The 18302-nt window shown below is 40.3% G+C and overlaps 1 protein-coding gene across 3 annotated transcripts in view; it reads left to right on the forward strand.

Annotated features, from left to right (window-relative positions):
• The window catches only part of taf1 (TATA-box binding protein associated factor 1), an 81840-nt gene extending 69060 nt beyond the window's left edge, over positions 1–12780 (forward strand). For 2 of the 3 annotated variants that reach the window (XM_033030614.1, XM_033030615.1), the window contains exons 35-40: positions 1626–1693; positions 2627–2743; positions 4084–4215; positions 4313–4463; positions 8006–8183; positions 10745–12780. In XM_033030614.1, coding sequence (XP_032886505.1) covers positions 1626–1693; positions 2627–2743; positions 4084–4215; positions 4313–4463; positions 8006–8183; positions 10745–10973 — 875 coding nt within the window. In that variant the 3' untranslated portion in view covers positions 10974–12780. The remainder of the gene's footprint in view (positions 1–1625; positions 1694–2626; positions 2744–4083; positions 4216–4312; positions 4464–8005; positions 8184–10744) is intronic. The other variant, XM_033030616.1, reaches the window with a different exon arrangement.
• Positions 12781–18302: the final 5522 nt, after the last annotated feature.

The following is an 18302-nucleotide window of genomic DNA, read 5'->3' on the forward strand; positions in this document are numbered from 1 at the left end:
GGCTGTCAAATGGGATCTTGGGATTTTAAATATTGAGGTAAATATCTTAACTGCCTGTTCTTTTACTCATAAGTTGGAGGGCAAGCAAGGCTGGGGTGGGGTGATGGAGGGAGGGCAGAAAAATAAGAAGCGAATCAGCAAACTTACTAACAGGCCAAAACGATGTGGCAACATATATGGAGAGTGTGGCCTGCCATTTATGGGTGTTGCCTGCCATTCGTGAAACATTATCCAAGTGAAGGAGTGATTCAAATCTAGTGAACTGCATTTGGTGAACCCCCTACTTTGAAAAAAACAAACACAGATTGGATACTTATTTGCAGCACATCTGCATTCAGTATACTGGGGTAACTAGCAGCTCTATCTTTCTCTCTCATTGATCTAACTGTCCATGAACCCCTGCACTGTGACAAGGGGACCCGCTGTAAGCTTAGGAAACATCATTTCACTTTCTATCTTGGCATGTTGCGGCATTCCCCACTCAATATCAAATTCTATAATTTCTGGTAATTTGCTTTCTCCGTCATCCATTTGTGATATTGGCTCTGTTTTTCACTCTCCATTAGCACAGTGACCTGCTGGGCATGTCCTACAACCGTGCACTTTGAAATTTTTATGTTTCTTTGTATTCCCACTCTCCATCTCATAGCTTTTGTTCATTTTCTTTCTCTAACTGCCCACTTTAACCCATTTACTGGATGTGTATAATGCATGCTCATGACAACCCAGGTCTTGCCCTACTCTTTGTCCTGTCAATCCCTCCCTACCCTCTGCAATATAAAACAACGTATTTTCCCAGTCCAGGTGAGGTGTCTTTAATCTGAAACATTAAGTATTTTTCTTTTTCCACAGATGCTGCTTAACCTGCTGAGTATGTCCAGCATTTTCAATTTTTATTTCATTCTCGGTATTTAGTTTCCCACTCCCTACAATCAATCACCTTTTCATTTTATGCACAATATTCAAAATAAATATTATTAACAAAGATACTTGTGAGCTTCATAATCTATCTGGTCATACATCCAGAATAAAGTATGGGATTCCAATCTTTACTTAAAACATACTGAAAGTTTAATATCAATTGTCATTGTGCAACTTTGTTTTTAAAAGACAATCATTTATCTTTGTATAAATACTAGAATGAATCTTAGCATAAAGTACCATGTGCCAAACTTACAAAGTTAGCAGAGAGCAGTGACATAAATAATAGAGCCTCTGCCTCAACATGCCAGTGATCCAGGGCCAGTCCCGACCACAGGTGCTGTGTGTGTGGAGTTGCACATTCTCTGTCCATGTGCGTTTCCTCTAAGCTCTGGTTTTCTCCTGCATCTGAAAGACACATGGGTTGGTAGGTTAATTGGCTATTGTAACTTGCCCCTAGTGTGTAAATGAGAGGTAGTATCTACTGAGTGTTTGATGGGAATTTGGGCTGCAAAATATTATAATAATGGGTGCTTAATGGTTGGTGTGGATTCTGTGAGCTGAAGGACCTGTTTCCATGTGGTATCTCTCAATGATTCTATAACAATACCCTCATCTTTTCTATTTTTATAATGGAGATTACTTGTATGGTAGGCGAGTGTCCTAGGTAAACTAACCAATTGTTTCTTTTTTTTCACTTGCAGGCACAGATAGTCCATATTCAAAAACTGGCCAGGAGATTGTGAATGTCTGTCATCAGACTTTGTCTGAGGTAGAAATCTTCAAAAATCCTTAATTTAAATTCAATTTCACAGGAATAAAAATCAGTGAATTAAGAAACACAGTGGGTGGTGGGTATACACAACAAGCTGCCAGACAAGGTAGTTGAGACAAATACTATAACAATATTTAAAAAATATTTGGACAGATACACGAATAGGAAAGGGTTAGAGGAATATAGGCCAAATACAGACAGGTGGGACTAGTGTGGATGGTCATCTTAGTTGGCATGATCGAATTCAGTCGAACGGCCTGATCCATTCTGTATGACTAACCGTTCTGATTGTTGTCACCTGGTTGAAATTTATTGGAAGTCCTTTCTTTTGTTTGTTAATGATGGTTTTTCCTTTCCAAATTGCGATCTTGTGATTTATCATTTAATAGTGTTCCACACATTTCCTCCCCAGTTTCCTGAAAGAGCACAGTTTAAAAGGCAGTGAGATACCTTTTGTACATGACTAAATGACTAGATCTGATACTTAACCCAAGATAACAAATATCAACAATTTCCATTTGTCGGAAGCTAAATTGAGGCAAATCTTTTTTTTGCCTAATCTATGTAGAAATCATTTTTTTTCTTTGTATTGCATAAAATTATCAAAATCCACAATGCTGTTCGAAATAAGAATAGTTCAAGTGTGTAAAATGCATGCATGGCCACAAGAAGACACAGATTAATTTATCTGCATACCTTTACGTCTCTAATTCTGAAGTACACTTGGAACAGTCAACATTGGCAGTTCAATAGAACTATTTGTAGCTAATGTAATGGTTTATAGCAGACTTCAAATTCAGTCTGCTTGAATCAAGTGGAATGGTTCTAAGTAAGTCTATATCTTAGGTAGAAATAGTTGACACAGCTTAAATTTAGCTGATCACTATGGTTCATTTTGTTTTTGATTTTTTTTCATTTAAAAAAAAATAGTATGATGAACACCTGACTCAACTGGAAAAAGACATTGCTTCTGCCAAGGAGGCTGCGCTTGATGCTGCAGAATTTGATGGTCTTGAACCACTGACCCCAGGGCCTCATACTCCTCAGGTGAGTCTTAAAACAAGGTGATACAACGAACTGCAGATCCTGTTTACATTTTTTTTTTAAAGCACAAAGTGCTGGAGTAACTCTGTGGGTCAGGCAGAATTTCTGGATGCTCTCCAGAGATACTGGCTCACCCGCAGTTACTCCAGCACTTAGTGTCTTTTGATGTATATATGTGTTTTCTTAATTGGTTTATATTCTTGCCTGGGTAATTTCATGATTTACGATACAAAATGTTTCTCTCGTCTTCCTTTGTTCTTTCACAACGTGTAATTGTTTTCATGCCAGGGTTAAAATAGTGAAATTTTTTGGTGCTTTAACTCTGTATGGCCTTAACAATAGCAAGTTGTTTTTTGCTTTCTGCAATTCTGCTATTTTTCAGAATCATCATGATCCCCCTGGAATTCAACAGTATTTTAAGCCCAAATTATTGCATTTATAGAAATGGATTCTGTTACAGCTCTGGCCCTTAAGTCGAACTACTTGGATAATTCTGGAAATAGTACAAAACCAGGCTATATTTAGTTTGTTTGAATAATTAAAAATCAGCATGATGCGCTTTTTCACTTTCTCCAAGGCCTGAAGTACTGCTCAACTAATTCTGATTTAATCTTTGATAAAGTTACTCTATAACATTTTGTTTTGTTCACAGTACACATCATTATCTTGGGCAGAATCAAAACATTACAGTACTATTTAACTTGAATATGGAATTAAAATACTACTATGCACTCAATGACATTGCTGTCGCTTAAAATGGCTAAAAATATAATAGATATTTCCAACTTAAATATAAATATTTACAATATATAGCCTTGAAGGACAGTCAGGAGCTTTGAGGCTGGATTGAGAACTTTATACTGCTGGGTTATTGAAATTAGGGTTTCAGTCGGGTTATATACACCGAGTGTTTATTATTTCCAAATGATTGAATTTTTACCAACTATCAAATTTCCTTCATCAAAGCTACTGCAAAGTTTCAGAAATCATCAGATGTTTTTGGATCAAGATCAATCTTCTTTAAAAAGGGTATTAATCAGATTCTATCTTCTTTAAAAAGGGTATTACTCAGCACTAACAAAATGTGTGACTAACATCAGCAATCCTGATATTGTCTGACCATTTGTACATATAACATAGCATTGGTCACTGCAGAGAAATTGTAAGGGTTTTTTTTCCCCTAAATATTTTCTAAAAACACATAGTGAAGCCAAAAGTAGAACTCGTTAAGTCACTGGATGAATACAATTTCCTTTGCATTGACCATGGATTGGTCCAGAGATTCTACTGGCAGAAAGTCCTTTAAAGTATTTCAAGTTTCATGTCGTCTGTTTGTTTCTTAGGGACATTTCCGTGAGGGACGCTTAAGAACAGGTGAGGAGGAATCTGATGTAGATGTCGAAGGTTTTGAGGAAGATGATGATGGCAAACCAAAAACCCCTGCCCCAGCAAGTGACTTTTACCATCCTCTGCATGTAATATTTCATTATGATTCTTGAATGTTTCATCTGATTTTGAATTACATTTTGTACATTTCTGATTTAACCATAAATATTCTGTGGTCTGTGACAGGAAGTATCTGAGGGAGTATGTGAAATGGAAGATGAGGATGAGATCTCTGTACCACATCGTCAGGCAAGTATATTGTATGAAGATTTACTGATGTCAGATGGAGAGGATGAGGATCACAGTGAAGAGGAAGAAGGTGACAATCCATTCTCGTGTAAGTAGGATGTTCCATACTATTCCTTGATGTTTTGACAATTTAAATCAAACTTTGAACCATTTAGGACAGCTCCAGCAGTCTGCGTTCAATCCCGACCTCTAGTGCTGTAAGCATGGAGTTTGCACATTTGTTCTGTAACCATGTAGAGGCACATGTTTCTTCTCCTGTCCCTAAGACTTGTGAGATGGGATGTTAATTGGCAACTGTAACCCTCGTGTACAGGTGAATGGTATGATCTGGGGGTTGATGGAAATGTAATATTTACAAATAAAATACAATTAATGGGTGCATAATAGCTGGCTCAGACTCAGTGGGCCAATGCAACAATTTCCATGCTGTTTGCCACTATGATTTCTAGATTAATAATATTCTTCCAAATAATAAATATAAATAATAATAATATTTCCTAATTGGTACCACATGTAGTAGGAATGCTACAAAATTTTGAGATTTTAATAATCAAGCCTGTAATTTATCCCATCAGATAAAGCATAAAAAGAACTTTAATTTGATACCTAATTCACTTTCATATCTTCAGTATTAAAGAAATTATGGTCATTTTCATACTCGGAAATTAGCATCTTGTTCCCTATTGCTTTTCCATTGACAACACAAAAGCTGTGATCGAGGACAGTCAAAAGCCCATAACTTTCTTAAAAATTAAGAGAACTGAATGAAATTTTCAGTTATTATAGATTGAAACATTCTGAAACAAATATGAAACATCTTAAGTGGATGACCTGAAATTAAAGCATATAATTAGTTAGTAACCTAATTGTAGCTAATTACAAAATTGACCGTGGTGACGGAAATAGTAATAAACACCGAGACTGCCTTGAAAATTCAAAAATGTGGTATTCTCAAGATCAGAACTTTAATATTATTGTATTATATGCTGTAAGTCCGTAACAGTCCATAACAGACAGGTAAAGAAATTACAATTTCTAGCAAAACACCAAGTCTTTATGGAGAAGATCAGTTGCTACTTGGAACATTGGCATATCATAATCAGTAGCATCATCATACTCCTCAGATTGTAACCAATAAGCTGTACACCTTGTTTTTCCTTAACTTTTCAATTTTGGCATTGTAAACTTCAAGTTTTTGCTCTTCAAACCACGCATCACATGCCTTTCTGCCCACTACTTTCCCATTATGAATGTCCTGTAGATCATCACATTTGGAATAGTCCAAATTCGGATAATCTCTGCGAAAGCTGTCTAAATCAGCCTCTTTTGCTGGGCATTTGGATTGACAAGTTTGCATTTCTTCTTCGGAGACATCTGTTAAAAATGTAAAGAAAATAAACACTGAACAGCATTAACAAAAACAAGTTGTTATTATTAGCAGTTTTAGAAAAATGGTAGAAATAATAAAGTTAAACGCTAAAACAAATAGTAAATACCCAACAAAAAAATAATATTCATCAGTTTCATCAAATCAATTAAATTCATCTAATTAAATTCATCTAAATTCACTTACTAGATCTAAACATCTATCCATTTCTTAAGAAAAGGCAAAAAAATTTAAATAGCCCAAGTATCCAAATAACAAATAAACTGATCCCATTCACATAAGAATTCACAATATAACATGATTTTTAAATCTCACTTTGTCATGAATTTATATGCCAAATGGAAGGAACTCCCATAAATTAATCCAGAAATATCCACTCTCAAGATAATCAAAATCTTTATTTTTACACAATACATCTGGCTAAAACTGTACTGTGGATATTTAGTATGAAAATATTGATCATGGATAGACAATAACGTAAAATATAGATGATTTAGATGTTCTTATGACATGATTGTGCCAAAAAAGAATGAATTTGATTATCTTGACAGTGGATGTTTCTGGAATGTGATCGATTGGAATGTTGCCGTTGCCATAAATTTTAAGCCCATATCAGCAAGCAAGACACGGCCGATTCGTATGTGGGCCTAAATAAAAATTTTCGCATCATAAAATTAAAATGAAGCCACACCAAAAAGCAAGATAATATGTTAAATAAACTACATACCTTTTGTTTTGTCCTGATATTGCTATCCGTGATGTTGAAGGCGTTAGAAGTCACGTTTAACTTCAATCCAGCGACGCAATCGTCCAGCAAATTTTTTGTTTTTAAACGGGGACCGAAGTGCGAACAATTTTTCTTCATCAGCTAGCAGCCCGAGGAAATCCCTCTCCGACAACCAATACAAACCTGCATTTAATCGTGCCCCCCCCCCCCAATGCCTCCGGAATCGCACGCACAGGCAGTGGCAGATCTGTAGTGCCACTGATGGTAGGTTTTGTAACAAAGCTACATGTAGAACTAGCCTTTTTGGCCTGGTCTTTATGTTTGAAATCCTTGAGGCTTGAAGATTTGAGAAGTGCCCTTTACTATTTTTTGGAACGAACTTGGTGTGAATCATGCTCGAGTGTCTCCCTTATGTGACACTGGTTTTCTTTCAAGTGGTGTTTTCCTGTCCACTTTTTTAACCAAAGCATATTTTGGTCTTTGCCCAATATTGAATTTTTATTCCTACTTTCTCCTTTTTTCATAGTTATGCTAAATTTAACCAAATCAGGATCAAGTCAGGGGATATGGGGAGAAGGCAGGAACGGGGTACTGATTGTGGATGGTCAGCCATGATCACATTGAATGGCGGTGCAGGCTCGACTGGCCGAATGGCCTACTCCTGCACCTATTGTCTCTTGTCTATTGCTCTCCCACATTCCACTTGCCCATATTCACCCCTGAGGTTCATCTCCAACACCCACACTCTTTTTGGACTTGCTACATTGAACCATAAGGTTCATTTGAAAGCATTTTAAGAATTCTGTTGCACTTATGTGCTTCTCTCTGGTATTGGCTTGTAGTGGTGCAGCTCTTCAAGTACATATCCGTTTTACTGAAATAATAATGCATTTGATTTATGGGAGCCTTTCAGAACACCCAAGGACACCTTACAGTTAAAACAAGCAAATTACAAATATATAATTTAAATGAAACAAAAACAACATATACGGCAATAATACATAATTCGGAGAGAGAGCAGCGGCAGCTAGTCGCTCCAGCATTCACTCTCCCTTCCGGCAGACATTGTTAGTAGTCGCCATACAGCCATACGAATAATAAAGAGCACAGAACACAATAGTCTTTAACACAGACATCCCCACACAGCGGGATCAAAGTTTCCCACTGTGAGGGAAGGCTCCAAATTTAGTCATCCTCCTCCACAAATGCGGTGAGAGTTTCTGCTTCTCCCACCTTGACACTGAGTTCAGGTCGCAACCACTCTCTGGAAGGTAACATTAGTGCATTGATGTTGGCATACCAAATTATTTTGAATAATATGCACTGGGGTGCTGATTTCCTATTTTATTGGCAAATAGCAGTTCCTTGTACTTTTATGTTAAATTGATCCATATTGATCCATGTTACATATACTCCAGTTGCAGCAGAGTTGTTTCCAGATGCTATGAGTTTCTCTGAATATTGCAGTATTAAGAACATTTGTTGGTTTATTCAAATCCTTCCTTGTTTCATTCAGCCATTCAACTTAGTGAGAGTGGCAGTGACTCTGAGGTTGAAACAACTGCCATGCGACCAAAGAAACTTCATCTAATACCTGAGAACACATGCATGGGAATAGAAAATGAGGAGAGTATGATGTCTTATGAGGGAGATGGTGGTGAGACTTCCCAGATCATGGAAGACAGTAATATAAGGTAACATTAACCCCCCTCCCATTATTGTTTTCTGGATATGCGCATTCAGATTTGTCCATCGTCTTCTTGCATATGGCGTGCACAGCCTAAAGTTGTAATAATGGGCGCCTTTCAAGAGTCTCAAGGACACCTTACAAAAAATTAGCAAGTAGAGGAAAAACATGTAAGCGGAATGAAATAAATAGTAGAGACACGACTAGTACACAAATTAAAGACAGAATTCAATTCAAAACACAATATGAGGCAATTCAAGCACAGATGAAAAGAGAAGGGGACGTGGGGCTAAGGATAGGCAGAGGTGAAGAGATGGGTCTTGAGGCGGGACTGGAAGATGGTGAGGGACACGGAATTGCGGATCAGTTGGGGGAGGGAGTTCCAGAGCCTGGGAGCTGCCCTGGAGAAGGCTCTGTCCCCAAAACTGCAGAGGATGGACTTGTGAATGGAGAGGAGACCGGCTGATGTGGATCTGAGAGACCGTGAGGGTTGGTAGGGGGAGAGGAGGTCAGTGAGATATGGGGGGGCAGATGGTGGAGGGCTTTGTAGGTGAGGACCAGGATTTTGTAGGTGATCCGGTGGGAGATGGGAAGCCAGTGAAGTTGTTTGAGGACTGGAGTGATGTGATGCCAGGATTTGGTGTGGGTGATGAGTCGGGCGGCTGCGTTCTGGACCAGTTGGAGTCGGTTGATGTAGGTGGAGCTGATGCCAAGGAGAAGTGAGTTGCAGTAGTCCAGTCGGGAGGAGATGAAGGCATGGATGAGTCTTTCAGCAGCGGGAGGTGTGAGAGAGGGTCTGATTTTGGCGATGTTGCGGAGGTGAAAGAAGGTTTTAATGACATGGCGGATGTGAGGCTCAAGGGAGAGGGTGGAATCAAAGATCACGCCAAGGTTGCGGGCCTGGGGAGATGGGGAGACAGTGGTGCCGTCGATGGTGAGAGTGGGGTTATTGATTTTGCTGAGTGTGGATTTGGAGCCTATGAGGAGGAATTCTGTTTTATCGCTGTTGAGTTTGAGGAAGTTATGTTGCATCCAGGTTTTTATAGCTGACAAACAGGAGTTGATATGGGAGAGGGGGGGGGGGTTGTGGGGGGATTTGGTGCCGAGGTAGCTCTGGGTGTCATCGGCGTAACAGTGGAAGTCCAGGTTGAAGTGGCGGAGTATCTGACCAAGGGGGAAGATGTAGATGATGAAGAGGAGGGGGCCGAGTATGGAGCCTTGCGGAACGCCTTGAGTGACTGTGGCTGTAGCAGAGGTGTGGTTATGGAGAGAGATGAAGTGGGATCTGTTGGAAAGGTAGGAACAGAGCCAGCTGAGTGCAGAACCTTCAATGCCAAGGTCCCCAAGTCTGGTAAGCAGGATGTTATGGTTCACTGTATCGAAGGCTGCACTCAGGTCGAGGAGGATGAGGATGTTGAGGGAACCAGTGTCAGCAGAGGTGAGGAGGTCATTGAGGACTTTGAGGCGAGCAGTTTCTGTGCTATGGAGGGGGCGAAAGCCAGATTGGAGGGGTTCAAATAGGTTATACGCAAGGAGGTGGGAATGAAGTTGTGACGCAACGATACGCTCCAGGACAACTTGCTCTATTTGATCTTATTTGAATGTGCACACCAGGTTGATTGCATTCGTCGAAACAGAGCGGACCACGTGAAGGTTGCAATCTCCCACCCCAGATTTATCCATGAATACCATGAACTTACAAAGTTCAACAGTTGGTTTACTCTTAACTATATTACCATTAACAGACATGAGATCTCAATAATTTGACAAATCATGATGTAGCACATATTCTGCTGAGTAACAGACGCACAGAAGTATGTTTTAAGGATCATTGGTAGAATATAATGTGGTGCGGGACAGCAACTACATTTAATAAAAGTAACTCATAGATTATGAGAAGCAATGAGGTAAGACAAAATGTGAAAACTGCCCAGTGGGTAAACATAAACATAGGCCAAAATACTAAAACTATAGATGCTGGATACCTGAAATAAAAATGGAAAAATGCTCGACTAGGCAGCAGCTGTGCAGAGAGGACAGAGTTAATGTTTCAGGCTGATGATGTGTGATCAGAACTGAGCTAGTGGATAGAAAGAAATAGTAAATCTAAATATTTAAAATTTGGCTACAATGTTTGAAAATGGAACAGAAAATTGGTCTGCCTTGTGAAGTATCATCTGGGCACAATTTGTAGTGAGGGAACCATTGAGAGATGGGATAAAATCGCAGATAGGTGTCGAGGATGATATCCTTCACTACAGTAGTTGAGTTTTTACCTTGTCTTTGGTAGTTGCATTGAAACCAATCACTTCTGCAGTGTAACAAGTAGATATAAAATGGAAGAGCAGTTTTGATATTTCATATGAAATCATGCAGGCACCAGGGATGTAATCAAAATGTTTTTTGAATAGAAAATTATATTTAACAAATTACTGTACGCTAAATTAACAAGATATTTACAAATTTATGGTATTCATTGTATGGCTTGATTAGGTCCAACTTTACTTGTTTCCTGATTTTGTCAAATCATTTTCCTCTGAAATTGAATACAGCTTTATTTTTCTCCAGTTATGAGAGCTACGAAGAAACTGAACTGAAGTCAAATATTCGGGATACAACCTTCAGCAGTGGAGGATGTGATTATGAGTTGTCAGATGAGGAGGAGGAGGAGGATGATGAACAGAGGCACGGTCCAAGTGTTCTTAACGAGGTTCAACTGAGTGAAGACGAGGATGATAGTGAAGAATTTCATTCCATTGGAGGGGACAGTGACGTGGACTCAGATATCGAGAGCTGATGATTACATTTTACTACCTGTTGGCAAGATTAAGTAGCATCAACTCCAGTGTCAATTTCATCGACATGCGGACAGATTTCATTGGAGGCAAATGTCATTATAACATTTCTTTACACTTGAAAGAGAAGATACGATCGATTATTTGCTATATTCCTGCAATACATTTTTTACAATGGATAGGAATCTTCTGTAAAGTTATGAGAAAATACAAAGTCTATCACAGGTTGTTTTTGATGCCAAAACACATTAAACTGTATATATGGTGGTTCCTGGAATTTGTAAAAAGATTGTATGTAAAAAGAGTTTTTGAATTTTTATTCTCTTCATGAGGTAGCCCTAAAGAATGTTCCCGATCAGTGATGGTGTATCATAGAATATGTATCATAGACTAAATATCACTGCTTTAAATGGCTTCTCTCAATCGCTCCCAAAAACTAAAATTAATCTTGTCACTCCAGCAGAACACATTATTTGTATCTAGCAGCTGATGAGCCTGTTATTTCCAAATCTATAGCCCCTGGTGTAATTGCAGCTGTTAAAGTACATTTTCTTTAATGTAAGCCATTTTTTTGCTGTTATCGCAGTACTTGGTTTTTTTTTAAACGTGAGCAACTAAAAACTTTGCCTAATTCCAGGCTGAACACAATATTGCACTTTGAATTTACGAATACAAGGATGGATTAAGACACCAACCTATTATGGAAAAGTTGGATACTTGTCTGCCCAATGTTATGTTACTTCAAGGTTAAGTCAACGAGAAAATGGAAAGTGAATGAATATGGAAATCCAGAGTGATGTAAGAATGATAATCGAGCTGTCACTCCCAGATTAAAAATACAAAGAACTGCTGGTACTGAAGTAAAAAATACTTCAGACCATAAGTAATGGTAAAGTTGATATATTTTTGGAAATATACCCTCACAGTAAAAATTTTGGTGAGCTGTAGCTATTTGTACTTGTCTTGGGTGGTTAATTGAGATTATTTGTTTGTGGAAAACATGTTGATCCTTTCTGTACATATATGTTTTTAATTTGATTTGCATTTATCATGATAGTACTCCCAATTGACAATAAAAGTATTACCTTCTGTAATTCTAATTCTTACCAGGTTAATGATATATTATCATTCATAATTTTTTGATTATTTACCTGATTCAGTATTCTGAATCAGGAATTCCTGTTCTTCTCTCGGTATTTTCAACGAGAATTCCTGGGTAAGAACTATTTTGAACCGTGATCAACACTGCAGTGAAATATAACCTGTGAGTATTTAGTGTCTGGATTCTTATGAGAGGCCACTTGGATACGTTTTGCAGTATGGTTGGTACTTCAAAAACTGAACAAAGGGTCAGTGACTTTGTGTGGGGGAAAAATATATCATGATTAGTGTTTTGACAATTATGATCAAACAAAACTATTGATTCTACTGGTTACATTTTATGCTGTACATATTGCAATTTTGTAAATTCCTCTATTTTGTGAATGACCAACTAAAACTATTGTTTGAAATGCAGTTTTCCATTGAAATGTCAACATTTGGAGAAACACAATTTTATTTTCATAGAAAGAACCTGTGTGTTGTGAACATCTCAGGTAGAGTTACATTTGCAGAGTGTTTGGTACTTTTGATTTGAATGTCTTTCAGAAACAAATAACATTCTCAATGTTTAAAATCAGTTTTGTGGAAATATTTTTATTTGGGGGAAGATTTTTTTAGTTTCATAATTATTCCTCAGACATTGCTGTACACAGATTTTGGGCCTTTTCAGTTAATAAATAATTCAAATGACTAACTTTTCTAAACCAAGTGTATCACCATTTAGTTCCTTCCTTTGATATTAAAACCTGGATATACATAAGCATTTGCTACAGTGTCAGCACATTAGGGTTTTATATAGGTTATGGAAAAAAGTAGTTTTAAAGATGCAATGGGACATTCAAAAATGGCAGATACTTCTGTGTGTTAGCTAGGCTTCAACGTGCTGGCTAGGCATCTTGTAATATAGTTTACATTTTTCACCTCCATTTTCTTTGCAGTTAGTGGTTACATTGTTGAGGTTTAACAATGTAGCCACTAACATATGTAATGTGGAAGAATGTTACCAAACAAATCCTGGTAAGGCTATTACATAAAAATCAGAAGAGTTAAGGGCCTGTCCCACTTTCCCGAGTTACGAATTCTCCCGAGTTTTTCCCTTGATTGAAACTCGGAGAATGTCCGTAACGAGTCCGTAGGAGGTACTCGGGGGTATTTTTTTACTCGTGGACATTTTTCATCAGGCCGAAAAAACGTCCCGACTTACCTGATGCCCCGAGTACCTACGGCTGGCATAACGAGCCGCTACGATATATCTACGGACTCGTTATGGACATTCTCCGAGTTTGAATCAAGGGGAAAACTCAGGAGAATTTGTGAGTAACCCGGGAAGGTGGGACAAGCTCTTTAGGTGGAGGCCAAAACAGTGGGGTGAGTGAATAGATTAGAAATTGAGGAATTCAACACACAAGAGAAATAACAACAGATTATAGAGTTTTTAAATTGTCATACCACACAAGAGATTCAGTAAATTTATCGTCTTGGGCAGATAAACAAATTCAATGGCCTTTGCAATGAGGAGGGGGCCAACAAATCAATTTGGGGTTCATTTCTTCACTAGATAGTGGCGTCTGGCTTAGGAAGGTGATGTTATCAGTGGCAAAGTTAGTGTTTATGGGGAACCTATAGTATTACCTTGCCAGTGCTTAAATGTAGGAAACTGGAGCTCATATATGCCGTCCAATAACAAAATATAGGAATGACAGCTGAAGGTGAAGTAGAGTTAACTGTTATAAATCTATGGAAGGTGATCATCTATGATATTACTAGACGAAGTGGGACCCATTGGTCCCATGTTCACACGGGAGGGCTGGTCCCCCAATGCAATATTCCACCTCTCCACCAATTTCAATATTGGTGGCCAGTGGTGGTGGTGAGGCGCTAGTATGGGTATTGTGGGCTGAAGGAACTGGTTTCCAGAGGGCTAGTATGGACATTGTGGGCCAAATGGATTCTTGGGGTGACAGCTCACTCACAGCTAGTGGGCGAGCAGTTGACTCACGGCTATTCCTTGAAATTCCATTTCAAGCAGGGTGCAAGGCCACCAAATTCAAGTGTAGTTTCTTACCACTTTAAGCAGGGTGCAAGGCCACCAAATTCAATTGCAGTTTCCTACCAGTTCAAGCAGGGTGCAGGGCCACCAAACTCAAGTGCAGTTTCCTACCATTTCAAGCAGGGTGCAGGGCCACTGAATTCAAGTGCAGTTTCCTACCAGTTCAAGCAGGGTGCAGGGCCACCAAACTCAAGTACAGTTTCATGCCACTTCAAGCAGGGTGCAAGGCCACCAAATTCAAATGCAGTTTCATACCACTTCAAGCAGGGTGCAAAACAACCAAATTGAAGTGCAGTTTCATACCATTTCATGTAGGGTGCAAGGTCACCAAATTCAAATGCAGTTTCATACCATTTCATGCAGGGTGCAAGGCCACCACATTCAAATGCCGTTTCATACCATTTCAAGCAGGATGAAACCACCATAAAACACCACATAAACACCACACTCACATTCAGTGTGTTCAGTTGATTCACAGCTCAGACAGAGTCGTGATCTTTTCCTCCTCCATCTTGCAGAGACAGAACCACACCCAGAATTCCGGGTTTTATAATCCCTCCCACCAAAAGGGGCGTGGCCTTCATGGCGTGATTGACAGGAGAGAGATTCTCAACATTTCTTTTAGACACTAATAACACTTTTATTTTTCATTGATGGAAAGAATCCTCTGCACCCGATGAGCGGAGGGGGACCGAGTAAGGTGGCCAAAAATTACAGCCGTAAGTGGTAGCGTTTTATATAAAATCAATATACAGTGCAAACAGGAATTTGTGCAGTTACCACCACCAACAACCATTTGCAGTGCAGCATTTCAAAGCAGTTACCACCATCTTATAGAAACTTACAAAATTCTAAAGGGGTTGAACAGGCTAGATGCAGGAAGATTGTTCCCGATGTTGGGGAAGTCCAGAACAAGGGGTCACAGTTTAAGGATAAGGGGGAAATCTTTTAGGACCGAGATGAGGAAAACATTTTTCACACAGAGAGTGGTGAATCTCTGGAATTCTCTGCCACAGAAGGTAGTTGAGGCCAGTTCATTGGCTATATTTAAGAGGGAGTTAGATATGGCCCTTGTGGCTAAAGGGATCAGGGCACTGAGTTGGATGATCAGCCATGATCATATTGAATGGCGGTGCAGGCTCGAAGGGCCGAATGGCCTACTCCTGCACCTATTTTCTATGTTTCTATCACCAACAACAACAACCATTTGCAGTGCAGCATTTCAAAGCAGTTACCACCACCACCACCAACAACAACCATTTGCAGTGCAGCATTTCAAAACAGTTACCATCACCTACAACAACAACCATTTGCAGTGCAGCATTTCAAAGCAGTTACCACCACCACCAACAGCAACAACCATTTGCAGTGCAGCATTTCAAAGCAGTTACCACCACCACCAACAACAACCATTTGCAGTGCAGCATTTCAAAGCAGTTACCACCACCAACAACCATTTGCAGTGCAGCATTTCAAAGCAGTTACCACCACCAACAACCATTTGCAGTGCAGCATTTCAAAGCAACCACATTTTCATTTTCAAACCACATTAAGGGCACTCACAGTTGAGTACACATGTGTTCAGTGTTATTCACAGCTGAGAGAGACGTGGCCCTCTCGCTTCCTCCATCTTGCAGAGACTGAGTGAGGCACAACACTTCCGGGTTTTATAGTCCCTCCCCCCTCCCACCAGCAGGGGCAGCAGAGAGAATGTCAACATTTTTTAAACATAATAACTCTTATTTTTCATCGATGGGAAAAATCCTCTTGTCCTGCACAGTGTAGGGGGTCAGATGAGTAAGATGGCCAAAAATCACAGCCGTAAGTGGCAGTGCTGTTTCAAAAATCATGAAACAGAAAAACAGGAAGTGGTCAAGATCTTACTTTTAGTAATATATAAGATTAAAAGATATGATTAGAACGAGGTAAAAGTCAACAATCCTTAAGAAAATGAACCGGCAGACGAATGAGGCCCTGTCCCCTCCCTCGCATCCACCAACAGGGATTGAGCCCGGAGAAAATTGGCGCCCAGCAATGGCTGGGAAACGTCGGCAACTGTAAAAGTCCAGGTAAAATGACAGGGGCCAAAGATGAGCGGACGGTACGAACCCCATACGTCCAATGGAGCTGCCATTTACTGAGGTTAGAGAGGGCCCCCGCGTGCCAGAATGAGTGTTGACCCCCGATGGGGGCAAAACGCTAACCTCCACACTCGTGTCAACGAGGAACTGTCGACCGAATGTCGGTCCCAAGCGTAGAGGCGGTGTTTCTGGCCAGCCGCCACAGCAACTACTGGCGGCCGGCCCCGGCGTTTCCCGGATACGAGCAGGGCGGGCGGCACTGACGGCTGCGGAACCCCAGCGCTGATGATAGTAGCACCACTTCCCTTTACCGTCGTCGCCCGGGACCGACTGCAAAGCCGAACCCCCGGTGGATACAGGGCATGGTCGCTGGGCCTTCCAAGGCCCTGCCGACACCTGATCGATCGAAGCGCCGCCCTGCTGCTTGGACTGCCACAGCTCATCCGCACGTTCCGCTAGCTGCAGGAGGTCAGCAAAATTCTCACCCGCGAGGAGCAGGCGGAGGAGCGCTTTGAGGCCCTCGTACTTGTCCTCAGCCGGCGGCGGGGGTTGATAATGGACCAGGTGACCGGCCGTCTCCTGATTCAGCGCGCCGACCACATAACAGTACTTAGTGTCATCAGCCGTGATACGTCTAATGTGTAACTGGGCCTCGGCCTGCTGAAACCACACTTGGGGCTGCGATATCTTGAACACAGGCAGCTTAAGAGAGACGGCATTCTGCTGGGCTGGATTGATGCCGATTTCGTGTTGCTGGGGTAAATCGTTGGCTGCATCCATTATGCAAATCCAAAATAACCGTTTTGGTTCATCGGTGTCACCACTATAGCGAGCCACGCGTTATGAATTAAAAGTGATCTTTATTAAGTAATACAGAGAACAGCACACACACGCGACTGGGGAGGGTTCTCCCAGAGTTCTGACGATATACCAGGGCACACCCCTCAACCACGTGATGAATTCTTCCCGCCAAACACAGTCATGTGACCCTGCCAGTCCTAGTGCCAAGGGTTCGCTCGGTAAGTGGCCTAACTAACAGGTGGCGCCACATGCTTTCTTTAAAGGGCTTGTTACTGTTTGTGTTCCAGTATGTTGTTGACTATTAATATTTTATTTTTGCATATTCTCATTAGTTTACTTTGGACACCTGGCAAGCTACATGCCCTTGCTTTGTTAATACTCAACCAAAATAATTTAACATGTTCATCATCGTCTTGCTTTTATTTACATTAATAGCTATTGATGATTTATACCTAATTAAAGGATTGTTTTGTTATCTTTTGGTCTTTGTACCTAACCTGCATGCATTATTTGATTTATACATTGCCCTTGCTTTGATCATTGTTGTCCCTGAGCTGTATAAACTGCGTTTGCACTGTTAACTTTGTAGTGGCCATTTGGCTTGTTTTGCGTGTCATTAATGATGGCATGTGTCTTTAAATTTTAGACTGCCCATTCGTTATATTGTGGGTGGGATTCATGACGTATTTTGGGGTGTGTTTGGGGCTATGAATCTTGCGCAGAAGCTTAGTTTTTAGTTTAGTTTGGAATGAGCATGGAGAAGGTTTACCCTTCGACCATGTGAAGTGTAACAAGACACGAGGAGTTTTCTAATGTTTAATGCAACAAGCTGGAGTTCGATAAAGATTATAGTAACGAGTCGGAAGAAGTTTGGATGTAACTTATTGTTTTCATCAACAATATAGAATTTATTAATCAAAAGACTGTGTTTTGGAAGACTTATCTGTGAAGAAGCTCTGAAGGTCTCTGATGGTGAACTCGCATGCGTACGGAGACATTCCCCTTAACCATGCTGTCCATTTAGCGGCTAGAGGGACTAATCTCTTGAACGATATGAACATCTGCCACTCCATTAAGTCGAAAAATACCTCCGGCAAAGGGGTAAATACCAGTCTCAGAGATTGGGACAGAAGACTGGTTCCAGCGAGGAACTGAAGAAAATACCAGTCCCAGATATTGGGACAGAAGATTTGACTAAGATCTCTGAGAGGTTTGGCCAGAATTCCGGTTCCAACCAAGGAACTGAAGACAATAGATCTCGGCCAGAGAAGGCCTTGAGGTCTATCGACAGCATCGAG

This window comes from Amblyraja radiata, chromosome 12, assembly GCF_010909765.2.
Source record: "Amblyraja radiata isolate CabotCenter1 chromosome 12, sAmbRad1.1.pri, whole genome shotgun sequence".
NCBI lineage: Eukaryota > Metazoa > Chordata > Chondrichthyes > Rajiformes > Rajidae > Amblyraja > Amblyraja radiata.